At 42.5% G+C, this 13,854-nt stretch overlaps 1 protein-coding gene across 16 annotated transcripts in view; it reads right to left on the reverse strand.

The window, feature by feature from the left end:
- Window positions 1-606: 606 nt before the first annotated feature.
- CELF5 (CUGBP Elav-like family member 5) overlaps window positions 607-13,854 on the reverse strand; it is a 137,914-nt gene continuing 124,666 nt past the window's right edge. For 3 of the 16 annotated variants that reach the window (XM_040420386.1, XM_040420385.1, XM_040420387.1), the window contains 8 exons: window positions 13,260-13,406; window positions 10,207-10,351; window positions 9,717-9,863; window positions 9,541-9,606; window positions 9,097-9,102; window positions 7,322-7,399; window positions 906-989; window positions 607-734 (listed from right to left, as the gene is read on the reverse strand). In XM_040420386.1, coding sequence (XP_040276320.1) covers window positions 607-734; window positions 906-989; window positions 7,322-7,399; window positions 9,097-9,102; window positions 9,541-9,606; window positions 9,717-9,863; window positions 10,207-10,351; window positions 13,260-13,406 — 801 coding nt within the window. Of the gene's footprint in view, window positions 735-845; window positions 990-7,321; window positions 7,400-9,096; window positions 9,103-9,540; window positions 9,607-9,716; window positions 9,864-10,203; window positions 10,352-13,259; window positions 13,407-13,854 lie in introns of those variants that run through there. The other 13 variants (XM_040420383.1, XM_040420382.1, XM_040420384.1 and 10 more) reach the window with 6 other exon arrangements.

The following is a 13,854-nucleotide window of genomic DNA, read 5'->3' on the forward strand; positions in this document are numbered from 1 at the left end:
AACACCATCCCACACCGGCCCTCTGGCAGTGGAAAGGGTGTAAGTAGGTTGCACTGGGCCTCCCCAATAAATAAATATGTTCATATAAATAAGTATACAGATAGTTCTTTGCACTGCAAATCTGTAGCCACTCTTATGGGTGGGGGAGGGTGTTGTCATTCCAAGGGTCTCTGGTGTGAGTATCATCCTGTACCCCCTCACATATTTGGTCATTTGAGGGGGAGGTCATCAGGTGCAAGTTTGTTCCTTTATGGATGGTCTCTCCTGGGCGTTGGGTAAACAGACATAGAACACTCACAAGACACAACCTTGTGTTTAGGTAGCTTGGTTCTTCCTGCTCCTCCCCAAAGCCACCTTTTGGTCCTTGGGTGTGGGTGAGGGACAAAGATCATGAGGTTCAGGGGTGGGACATAGTGTTTAGTGGTAAAAAGTCTTCTTTCCCATAATCCTCTAGTGAAGAATTGAGGGTCAAAGGTCCATTGCGAATCTGCAACAAAAAGAAATGTATCACATCATTATTACTTTATCACAATTACACCTACCTGATATTTCGAGAATAAGATCCTACCTGTATGACCAAGATTGGTCTTTTAGGTATAGGGATGGTCAGTATGGTTGAGTTGTGTCTTTAGGCCTCTTTAGTTGGACCTTCAGCCTTTTCATCCCTATCTGAAAACCATTCATGGCCTGGATAGCTGTCTGAGCACTGGATGGATTATCAAAACTGACAAATCCTGGAGTGAAAAGGAATGTATACGAATGGTGATCACTGCAACAGATATCTGCACAGACATGCTGTACGGCAAAAAATAGACTGCATAAGATGAAAGTACATTAAAACTCACCAAAACACTTGCTCTGATTGGTAGCTCGATCCATGAACACTTTGGATGAAATTATGTTACCAAATGGCAGGAACATTTGTGTCAACTCATTATCCCCAAACTCCTGGGGCAGATGATAGATAAATAGGTTACAACCCTCTGGCCCTGTGGAAAGAAGAACACACATAATAGAGAGTTGAACTAAGGGCCTATGAACTCTGAAATTAGTAGTGATCACCTACTTTAATGGGGAAGGGTATTTTTCACAGCCTACATGCACACTTGTGTAAATTGCTTGCCTGGCCTCCAAAGCAAGTAACTACATTCTGAGAGTCAGTTTTGCTCTAGAAACTTTTATAAGCATGCTGAAAGACGATAAAGGGTTTAGGATGTTTATGTGAATAAAATGTATTTGTTACATGATGACTATGTGAGTGTATAAGCTTTATTTACATAAAAATAGAAAAATCCTTTAAGGAATGGGTATAATTTTTTATTTCTTCTTATTACTGTATGTGCATGTGAAACGTGTTGGTTTATTTAACATGTGTAGCATGTACATGTACAAGCTAGGATAACAGGCTGAACTGGATGGGCAGATGCCAGTTATGTGGCATCAAACTGGAGGTTGAAGCGGGTAGGCCCAGGTCCCGCAGAGCTGACTGGGCAGCCGGAACCCAGATACAGGGATCAGGTAAGTACTATTACCAACATGGGCATGGCCATGCTGGGGGGTGTCCGTAGAAAAGGCAACTGTGAAGCTGTCATATGACTTTTTCAGTTCAAGTCACATCACATGATGCAAGATAGGCACCTAGCTTATGAAGATCTCAAGGCTAATATCTCTGTACACCACAGCTGAAAGATTGTCTAAATGCCATTATATGTTATTTATCCTGTTAAAGGGAACCTGTCAACTGTAGTATGCCACCCTCACTGAGTCCCACTAATAGTCCCGCTGATTTCAGTGGTCCTGTTATTGCTGTTATGGCATTCAGTAGTTCTCTCCAAGTTGCAACAGTACACTCCTCTAATGGCTTTTGGTGGGTGCCTGTCTTCCATCCCTTCCCCACCGTAGAGACCTGAAAACATGCAAGCATTCTAAAGTGAGACAGCACACCACAGTTGTAATTAAGATAATTTCATTTATTGGTCCAGCCGAGAAGTGCATCGTATTCAGTAGGACGTTGTATTCCGTACAGGACTTTTCAGGACTCAGGATTAAAGAGGCCCTTTTTCAAGCTCTGTTGTTGTACATTTGTGCTCCTGAATGAGGAAGAATTGAGCCAGAAAGCCATACCTTTGACGTGGAAACAAGGACAAGCAACTTAACTATGCACAAACACATAGGAACTGGGGAACAGAAAGATGGCAGCCGATGCTCTCGACCGATGAGTCAAAATTTGAAACATTTAGCTGTAACAGGAGGCAGTATGTTCACCGAAGGGCTGGAGAGCAGTACAATAATGAGTGTCTGGAGGCAACAGTGAAGCAAAGTGGAGGCTCCTTGCAAGTTTGAGGCTGCATGCCATCAAATGGACTTGTGTATTTGGTCAGGATTAATGTTAATGCTAAGAACTACTAGCAGATACTTATCCATTAGACAATACCATCAGGGAGGCATCTGATTGGCTCCAAATTTGTCCTGTGGCAGGAGGACCCTAAACACACTGCCAATGTCATTAAGAACTATCTTCAGCGTAAAGAAAAACAAGGAGTCCTGGAGGTGATGACATGGGCCCCACAGAGCTGTGATCTCATCATCAAGTCTGTCTGGGATTACATTAGGAGGATTTGAGCAGGACTACATCCACAGAAAATCTATGGTTACTTCTCCAAGATGTTTGCAACAACATCCCTGCTATGTTCCTTCAAAAACTGTGTGAAAGTGAAGGAAGAATTGATGCTGTTTTGAAAGCAAAGGGTGGTCACACCAAATATTGATTTCATTTAGCTTTCTCTTTTCTTCATTCACTTTGCATTTTGTTAGTAGTTTATTTTTATCAGTTACCACTTCTATTTTGAAAAAGCATTCTTTCTTTGCAGTATTTCTCCATATCTGCCTAAAACTTTTGCACAATACTGTACTATTACAGAGTAGGAACAACCTTCCTGTCATGACTTAATAGCGGAAAGGTTTTAAATAAACATTTCAACACGTTTGATATACAGTATTTGAAAGGAAGTCTCTTTGATGGCCCATTGCATCCACCTTTTGCATTTTCCTCACCTAACGTAATTTAAAAGGGATGAAATAGTATTTATCATGTAGAGAAAGTTAATACAAGCACTTACTAATGTATTGCTATTATCCATTTTGCTTCCTTTGCCGGCTTGTTTCAATTCTCCATCGCATTACACACTGCTTGTTTCCATGGTTATGTCCACTCTGCAATCCATCAGTGGTGGCCGTGCTTGCACACTATAGAAAACAACACCAGCCTAAGTGAGCTCCCATGGTTCTGGCCACTAGAGAGGCTGGCACTTTTTCCTATAGTGTGCAAGCACGGCCACCGCTGATGGATTGCAGAGTGGACATAATCATGGAAACAAGCAGTGTATAATGTGATGGAAAAATGTATCAAGCTGGCAAAGGAGGCTTGATAAATGCCACTTGCTGCAGTGACACAACCCTTTTAAGGTGCAATGAAGTCTATGCTGGCCATAGACTTCTATTATTATGAAATGCAAAACGGAATTCCTCTTATAGGCTTCCATGGTGCATGCAGTCACAGAATTTCATTATGGTCCTTAGTAGTGAACCCGAACTTTGTACGCCGAACTTGGAAACACAAGTTTACTCAACACTACTGACGAGCTAATTTGCAAATCCTAGAGGAAACAAAGATTTGGATAATTTACAAATCAAACTTGTATTAAAAACTGTGCACCCCTCCCCCCAAAAAAGTCATTTCAGAAGCCAGTTTCTGAAGCTGCATATTCTTGATTAGACCATGATCACAGAAACTGCTGATAAAGACTTCTTATTATGGCACATTTATAGCTTGTGAAGAGTTCACATGTGTTGATCATCTTTTTTAGATCATTTTATATTGCCTGGTTGATAAAGGTGGAGGAGATGATCACCAGCTAAATTCAACCACGTCAGATTGGATAGAGAAGATTTTCATTTTTTTTGTCCACCCAAAGAGGGAATCGTAGACGCTTGTCATTCCTAAAGACTGATTGCTGACAACAGACGCACTTCTCTAAATGAAGAGGTTTTCCAAATTCTTCCCACAATACTCACAAGACATCACAGTTCAGTGGATTTTAGACATAATCAGATCAAGATGCAAAATAGAATACAGATTTCTTGGTACCTTTCCTTTGCCTCAACACTCAAAATATGCCAAATTAGGCCAGTCCACAAAGGCATTTAAAGGGAAACACTGCCCAAAAGTGGTATGACTGATATGTCATAGAAAAGGTATGTTGATTATACTTGTAGAGTCTGGGAGTTTGGATGTTCCATTAAATTTAAAGGGCATCTGTCAGATTTGTACCTATAAAACTGGCTGACCTGTTACATGTGCGCTTGGCAGCTGAAGACATCTGTGTTGGTCCCATGTTCATATGTGCCCGCACTGCTGAGAAAAGTGAAGTTTTAATATATGCAAATGAGCCTCTAGGAGCAACGGGGGTGTTACCATTACACCTAGAGGCTCTGCTCTCTCTCTGCAGCTGCTGCTCCCTTTCACTTTGATTGACAGGGTCAAGTGTGATGAGATTTACATTGCCTGGCCCTGTCAATCAAACTGGAGAGGGTGCGGCAGCTGCAGAGAAAGCGGAGCCTCTAAGTGTAACATCCCATTGCCCCTAGAGGCTCATTTGCATATATTAACACTTCACTTTTCTCAGCAGTGCGGGCACATATGAACATGGGACCGACACAGATGTCTTCAGCTGCCAAGTGCACATGTAACAGGTCAGCCAGTTTCATAGGTATGGAGATTTAAAAGAAGACTTTCTCTGGAAGAAAGACTAGAAAATATGTAATACTGCAGAGTCTTCAAACAGTATATGGCAATCAAAGGCTATTGAACCTAGGTTTTCCTACATCAGCCAAAAGGGAGGGCTCACTGCATTGAGATACTTACAGCTTCTATTCATATGCACTGAGCTCCCCCTAGTGGTGGCTGCGGGTTGTCACAGCTTTATCATTAACTGTGCAGGAAACAAGTTATTTGTATTCTTGTGTCTGAATGAGAATATAAGCATCAAGCATTTACAATGCGCTATTCATTTAGTGCTCATATTTCAATAAAGGCTGGTATGCTTAACATATCAAATCGTATTTAATCAGTCTAGAGGTCAGTCATTGGTAGAAATTACTAACCAGAATGCACAGAACATGACACAAATTGACATGTGCTGTGCAAACTGGCACAGTGCTTGCTCTCTCTACAAATCAAGTGAGGGGGCAATGTTTGAAATACATGACACCTGACGTTACTATGAAGCAGGGGCATTGCTAGGGTCTCAAAAGATCCAGGGCCCAAGCCCCAATGCATATGGCCCAATTCTCTAAGTCGACCAACCGACCCCTAAGCCTGCTATAGCTATACAGCTATACAGCAGCACGTACCTCTCACATCCAGTTCCTCCCAGGTGACGTCTCCTCTGATGTAGATCTTCTCTGTCATCATTTTCTCCATTCCGTCCGGACAACTTCTCTCAGCTGCGCCGCGTCTCTACAGAGTGTGACACACAGACATCTTAGCTTCCTCATTTGTACCCCCAAATACTATCCTGAATAAAAATGAGTGCCCCCCATAGTAATAGTGCTCTTCATAGTCCCACCAATAGTAATTCCCTTCTAGAATGCCCTCATTAGTAATATTGCCCCCTACAGTGCCCCCAACTGTGATAATGCTCCCCAAGAGTGCCCCCATTAGTAGAAGAGCCCTTCAGTATTAATAATGCCCTTACAGATTCCCTAGTAGAAATAAGGCCCCCTATTGTTCCCCCAGTGGTAATAAAGCTATCTACAGAACCCTCATTAGTAATAAGACCCCCACAGTGCTCTTAGTAGAAATAATGCATATCTATAAGTCCCTCCTATAGAGCCACCATTAGTAATAAGAACACCTAATGTCTCCTGGATTTAAAATGCCCCCACAGTGCCCCCAGTATTTATAATGCCCCCTACTGTTATAATGCTCACCCTGAAGTGCCCCAGTACTTATATCGCCCCCTACTGTTATAATGCTCGCCCTGAAGCCCTCCCAGTATTTATAATTCCCCCTGCAGTGCCCCCTGTAGTTATATTTCTCTGTTTACTGTCCTCAAAAATTATAATTCCTCAGCCCCTCCACCATACAGTCCCATGTAAATAACATTATTTCTCTTCTCCGCCCTAGAGTGCCATGTAAATACCATCACACCATCTCTCCAGCCCCCTCCAATATACAGTCCCATGTAAATAACATCCCTTTCTATCTACAGCCCCCTCTAAAATACAGTCCCATGTAAATAACATGACACCATCTCTCCTGCCCCCCTCAATATAGAGTCCCACGTAAATAAGATTACCCCCTCCCCAGCCGCCTTTAACATACAGTCTCATGTAAAGAACATAACCCCCTCTCCAGCCGCCTTCAAGATACAGTCCCATGTAAATAACATCACCCCCTCAATATTCAGTCACATGTAAATAACATCACTTCCTCCCCCAATCACTTTTAATATACAGTCCCATGTAAATAAAATCATCCCCTCCCCAACCACCTCCAACATGCAGTCCCATGTAAATCACATTACCCCTCAACATTCAGTCCCATGTAAATAATATAACTCCCTCCCACAGCCGCCTTCAACATATAGTCCCATGTAAATAACATCACCCTGCCCCAGACACCTCCAACATGCATTCCCATGTAAATAACATCACTCCCTCAACTTTCAGTCCCATGTAAATAACATCACTCCACCCCACTGTCCCATGTAAATAACTTCCCTCCCTTAAGCTCTAACATACAGTCCCAGTTAAATAACTACAACTCCCAACATTGCTCTGTCTCTCACACTGAGTAATCTACCCCATCACTTACCTCTCCTCATGTAGCAGACCCCACCACAGCTTCTTCTCAGGACTTCTCTTCACTGCTGAGCCATCCTCTCCTGCAGGTCCTTTTCAGCTACTGCATTTAGCACTGATCACATGACCTGTGATGTCATCACAGGTCCTTCAGCTCTTGCAGGGCATTAGATTCAATTGTATTGCCATCCTGAGGATGGCAATACAGTTGTATCTAGCAGGCAGGCAGTATATTCGGGTCCTGGGACAAAACATCAGGGGCCCAGGCCCCGAATGTTTTAACCTAGCAACACCCCTGCGATAAAGGAGCATCAGGGGGTGGAGGGGTGCATGAGATCGCCTGTGTCAACTGGAGTTGAATCTGAGGTAAATATATTGCATGGTTTATTATTTTGTTTTGAACCCATATGCACAGATTTTGAAATCCTGGACAACCTTTTGAAGTTGCTATCCTTACCTTCACGTTGTTGCAGTATAGGAGGAGGCTGTGGGGTGTTATGTGTGACAGGCGTAAGAGCGGCTGTGGGATAAATTGCTGGACGGGGGAGAGAAAAAAAAAATGGTGAACTGCGAAAGAATATAAAAAAAAAAAAAATAGCATATATAGGCAGAATGGCATGAGCTAAGTGTTACGTGCAGACGGCTTGTTTGTGGATTTTGTTGCGTATTCTATGCCGGAATCCAAGAAAACTGTAGCCAATAACTGAGGCTACTTTCACACTTGTGGCAGAGTGATCCAGCAAGTAGTTCCGTCGCCGGAACTGTCTGCCGAATCTGGCCAAACGTATTCCAACTGATGGCATTTGTAAGACTGATCAGGATCCTGATCTGTCTTACAAATGCATTGAAATGGTGTTATCCGGAAAAACGGCACCGGAAGGAAGGATCAGGCATTTCAGTATTTTGAACTAATATATTCCTATAGAAAAAAATGCCGGGACCGGCATTCAGGCAAGTGTTCAGTTTTTTTGTCCAGAGATAAAACCGTAGCATGCTGCGGTATTATCTCTGTCCTGATCAGTCATAATGACTGAACTGAAGACATCCTGATGCATCCTGAACGGATTGCTCTCCATTCAGAATGCATTAGGATAAAACTGATCAGTTCCTTTCCGGTATAGAGCCCCTAGGACGGAATTCTATGCCGGAAAAGAAAAACGCTAGTGTGAAAGTACCCGGACACTGCCCTTTTTGGCACAGTTTCCATGGCAAGTTTGTATGCGGTTTAGGAGGAGCTCACTACATGGGACTAAGCTGCAGTCCTATCCTTGGCAATCAAGCTACATATAAGTGATAGAAATCTGAGGGTCAACCGACGTGCAGAGATAGAAAAATCACCCATTGTATTATGGTTCAGTGCTGTATATTTAGTGCCACTGTAAAATGGTGTTTCAAGGGGAAGACAAAAGGCGGAAAATATGTTTTAAAATTATATAGTTCTAATATGTGCATCAGTGCTTTCTGATAATTTAACATATTAGGGCAGATTTACTAATGAAAATGTGATAAAATTAACCAGAATTATGATGAGCATTTATTAAAGGGGTTATCCCAAGAAAATCATGTATCACCTACAACAGTCGTAGGGGCCTGACTGCTGAGACTCCCAATTAACCAAAAAGCGAGGCTCCCCTCTCTGAATGGAGGGGTAATCTGCATGTCGGTCCACCACGACATTCATTTCTGTGTGCCACTAAATGTGATAATGAAAGAGCATACAGTCGCCACTCAATGTACTCCGGTCCCCACATTTGTGTTTACAGGTTGCAGCAGTGATGTAGCTGTATAAGGCATGTGACCGCTGCAGCCAATCACTGTATACAGCTATGTCACCACTGCATCCTGTGAGCTCAAATGTGGGAACCAGAATGGCAGTGCTGAAAAAAGCTGGGGATTAAGTAGGGAGTGTATGTTTTCATTATTTTATCGCATTTGGAGACACTGGGTAATTTTCTTATAAGTCAGACAACCCCCTTAAAGGGCTTCTGGCAGCACATTTGTACCTATGAAACTGGCTGACCTGGTACATGTGCGCTTGGCAGCTGAAGGCATCTGTGTTGGTCCCATGTTCATATGTGTCCACACTGCTGAGAAAAGTGATGTTTAAATATATGCAAATGAGCCTTGAGGAGCAACGGGGGCATCGCCATTACATCTAGAGGCTCTGCTCTCTCTGCAACTGCCGCACCCTCTCCACTTTGACAGGACGAGGCAGTGTAAATATGATCACACCAGGCCCTGTCAATCAAAGTGGAGAGGGTGCGGCAGTTGCAGACAGAGTAGAGCATCTAGGTGTAACGACAACGCCCCTGTTGCTCCTTGAGGCTCATTTGAATATAGTAAAACTTCATATTTCTCAGTAGTGTGGGCACAAGCGCACATGTAACAGGTCAGCCAGTGGCCTGATGAACTTACTATCATTTACGCCAGAAACTCGGGTAAAGGCTAGTTCAAGCCTAGGCCCGCTCATAGCTGGCATAGGTTTCAAAGACTGGTGCACAGATTGCCTGGAAATGCGCCAAATTTATTAAGAGGCCCGTGTCTGTTAATAAATTTGGCGCACTCTGCTTTATACTAAGACTCATATTTTTGGCGAGAAGGATATGTCCTGGATCTAGGATGGCTGAAAGGTTATTAGGGCTGTTAGTTATAGATGCCAAGCATGTACATAAATACCTGAGTACTGCTGTACCCCAGTGAAGGAAGGGTGCAGGCTCTCCACTGTCAGCGCAGGACTCTGTGCTGTGCAGCAAATATAGGGAACGGGGTAAAAATAAAGACATAGTCAGAACATGTATGAAATCAGTGTGCCAGCTAACCTACGGGCAATCTAAAATAGCGTTTCATCTCACCTGGGTATGGCATAATGCTATTGGTGTAAATTGTGTCCAGGGCAGGATGACTACTAGGGAATGGTACAAGACCAGGAAATCCATTGGTTAATGGAGTCACCAGCCCAGGTACAGCGGCAGTGCCAATGACGGGTGGGGAATGTAGTCCTGCAGAGCAAACACAGATAATTTCCAGTTTTAAGTAATAACAGCTGCTCACAGTTACTAGGCAACGCATGCCAGTGTCACTTACTCCTCCCAGTGTCTCTAGGCAACTTAACTCTTTTTCATGTTACTAGGCAACACAACTCGTGATACTGAAAGGCTGCTTCCAGTGTTGCTAAGCAACTGAAACCCTTCATTTTACAAAGTAACTCAGCGTACTACGGCTAATCATCATCGTCAGGTTCTTCCACTGCCATTTGGGCCTTTATAAAGTAATATTTGCAAACAAGATCAACCATCCTAGTTGCTATGCAGGCAATGCACACACTAGATTCATGAAGCTCACCTGATGCTGGTGTTATGGGTGTGGTTGGTAGGCCATTCAGGTTGACAGCGCCAATCTGCTGGATATGACATTGAGGAAATGCCACACCAGGACTCAGGTAACTGCCATGTGATGTGGACAGAACTGTTGTCTGCTGTTGCATCAGCTGGAATTGGAAAATTGCAAAGCACAGATATGAAGCGGGGGGAAAAAATCATCCTGACCATGGTGATATATAACTAGGCATTAACCATCTGCAGTGCTGAGCCTTGGGTATATAAGCAATAGAAATATTGGTTCAGTTACAGCAGATTTCCTAGCCACTCTAGTTAAACATGACCATGTAGTAGACAGAAAAAACATTAGTAAAAAATGTGTATCATTCTGTCTGCCTTGGCAAATACAAACCACCCTATACTACATTATGACATATTTATTTATTTATGTGTCATACAATTTTTCAACACAAGGGGGCAGCCATTCCTCACAATCCTACAGCACAGTTAACTCCTTCTCTGTTGGTTGCTCTTTATCTGCCCTGGGGAGCCAGTGATGAGAATGGATTTCTCTTTTCTAGCTGTGACGTACTATGTGTATCCCTCCAGCCCCTCAGCTGCATTCCCTCCCAATCCGAGCTCTATCGCCTTTCAGTTCTAGCTGGCTTTCGGAGCATCCCAATATTTCTCTGGTTCTTTTATTTCCACTTGTGTCACATCAATCACTAATCCATACTCCATTTCATGTTATTACAAGCTCTGTCAATTATAGTGCAACATTTATCAGTCCCTCTTCCCAGCACCCTATCTCCAGGTCAGCGCTCATGCCTCTTTAATTCTAGAGACCATATGTAAAGTGTCATGTTTTGTCTTCAGTCAGAATATGCTCTGGGGCTGAAACCCATTTTTAATGACTTATTAATTCTAGGGCCTCATATAAGTGCTTATTTAAATACATTGTGTTGAGGCAATCACTGCTATACACTCTCAGTGTCTATTTCAATAATGTACAGAATCTGTATTCCTTTGTCCTTTATTCTGCTGTACCTCCTCTTCATCTCTACCTGTATGATGTCCACATTTTGTGAATATCCAAAGCAACATTTCAAATAAATGTCTGCCTTTTGGTTTTATTAAGAGCTGAATAATTGCAGACCACAGACAGGCAGAATATCAGGCCGGAAAATGATCCCAGTTTTCAGGTCTGATGATGTCATGGCCACTTACATTTGGTTGGTTCTCTCTGGACCAGTGTTCCTCAACACCAGTCCTCAGGGCCCACCTGCCGGTCATGTTTTCAGGATTTCCACAGTATTGAGCAGGTGATATAATTAGTGCCCAAGCATCAGGACTAACCACAGCTATTCATTGTGTGGGATACTCTCTCAAATCCTGACCAGTAGGTGGGACTGCCTTGTACTGAACTATATCTGACTTCGGAACACAAGCCAAGCTATGCAAGCTAGCAGCATACACTGAACTATATATATATATATATATATATATATATATATACACACACACACACACATACTACCAGGAAATAAAAAAAGAACACCTGGAAATCTTTATGCGATTGAGCAGCTATGGGTGCTTGGTCAATGATCACACAACCATGGTGGCACCCTTTTTTCGGGTTCTGCAGCAGTGCCTTGAAAAACTATTCATACCCCTTGAACATTTTTCAATTTTTTCACTTCACACCCACAAAATTAAATGTATTTTATTGGGATTTGATGTGATAGACCAACACAAAGTAGCAATTATGTGTGAAGTGAAAATAAAATGATACATGGTATCCAAAATTTCTGATAAATAAAAATCTAAAAAGTGTGGAGCGCATTTGTATTCAGCTGCCTGTATCCTGATACCCCTAAATAAAATCCAGTGTGACCAATTGCTTTCTGAAGTCGCCTAATTAGTAAACAGAGTCCAACTGTGTGGCATTTATTCTCAGTATAACTATAGCTGTTCTGTGAAGGCCTCAGAGGTTTCTTAGTGAACATTAGTGATCAAACAGCATAATGAAAATGAAGGAACACACCAGACAGGTCTGGGATAAAGTTGTGGAGAAGTGTAAAGCAGGGTTAGGTTATAAAAAAAAACATCCCAAGCTTTGAACAGCTCAAAGAGCACTGTTTAATCCATCATCTGAAAATGGAAGGAGTATGGCACAACTGCAAACCTACCAAGACATGGCCGTCCATGTAAACTTACGGCCCAGGCAAGGAGAGCACTAATTGGAGAAGCAGCCTAGAGGCCCATGGTCACTCTGGAGGAGCTGCAGAGATACACAGCTCGGTGGGAGAATATGTCCACAGGACAACTATTAGTTGTGTACTCCACAAATCTGGCCTTTATGAAAGAGTGACAAGAAGAAAGCCATTTTTGACAACAAGCCATAAGAAGTTCTATTTGCAGTTTGCCACAAGCCATGTAGGGGACACAGCAAACATGTGGAAGAAGGTTCTTGGGTCAGATTAGACTAAAGTTGACCTTTTTGGCATAAATGCAAAACGCTATGTGTGGCGGGAACCTAACACTGCACATCACCCTGAACACACCATTCCCACCGTGAAACATGGTGGCAGCATCATGCTGTAGGGATGCTTTTCTTCTGCAGGGACAGGGAAGCTGGTCAGGGTTGATGGGAAAATGGATGGTGCTAAATATAGGGCAAAAACCTGGTAGAGGCTGCAAAAGTCTTAAGACTAGGGTGGAGGTTCACCTTCCAGCAGGAGAATGAACCTATACAGCTAGAGCTACAATGGAATGGTTCAGATCAAAGCATATCCATGTGTTAGAATGGCCTAGTCAAAGTCCAGACCTAAATTCAATTGAGAATCTGTGACAAGACTTGAAAGCTGCTGTTCATAAATGTGCTCCATCCAATCTGACTGAGCTTGAACTATTTTGTAAAGAATGAGCAAAAATTCGAGCCTCTAGATCTGCAAAGCTGGTAGTCATACCCCAAAAGACTTGCTGCTGTAACTGTATATACACACACACATAAATATTTAATGCTTTTTTATAAGGTTTTTCAGGTAGTTCCAAAGAGCAGAAGGCTAAAATACTTACCGCTTGTGCGTAGGCGCTATAAGGGCTTATGGGAAGTGCCAGTGATGGAGTGAAGATTCCCAACTGTCCAACCATCTGTTGCATTCGACGCAGAGTTCGCTCTTTGTCTGTGTCTGCAAATTTGACCACAAGGCTGGATGACGCTCCCTGAAAAGAGGAGGAAAGGAGTAGAACATGTAATGTTTTGTTCATAAATAGTTATCTTTTTCAAACAAAGCATTACAATAATCCCAGTAATGTGTACCTAACCTGAATGCACATTTTAAATTATGCTAGCTTGTAAGTTTGTCATTTGTAGATGGCCAAACTAGATCCAGTTAGTCTGCCATCAGCCTGTGTAATCAGAGCCAATTGCAGTGACTAGCAGATTGCAATAATTGGCTACTCTTTTTATCCTGAAGGATAAATATATAATAGGATTCTTAGCTTTTATTTCAATCATCTGTCTATGTTTTTTGGTTTTGAAACATTAAATTATCTACCAATTTTACCACGCCAGGTACACATTGCCAAGATGATATCAATAGCCAAACCAACAGACACACTTACTAGTACAAAATGAAATATGGCAACAAGTATGAATTTGATATAATAT

This window comes from Bufo bufo, chromosome 2 (genome assembly GCF_905171765.1).
Source record: "Bufo bufo chromosome 2, aBufBuf1.1, whole genome shotgun sequence".
Taxonomy (NCBI): Eukaryota; Metazoa; Chordata; class Amphibia; order Anura; family Bufonidae; genus Bufo; species Bufo bufo.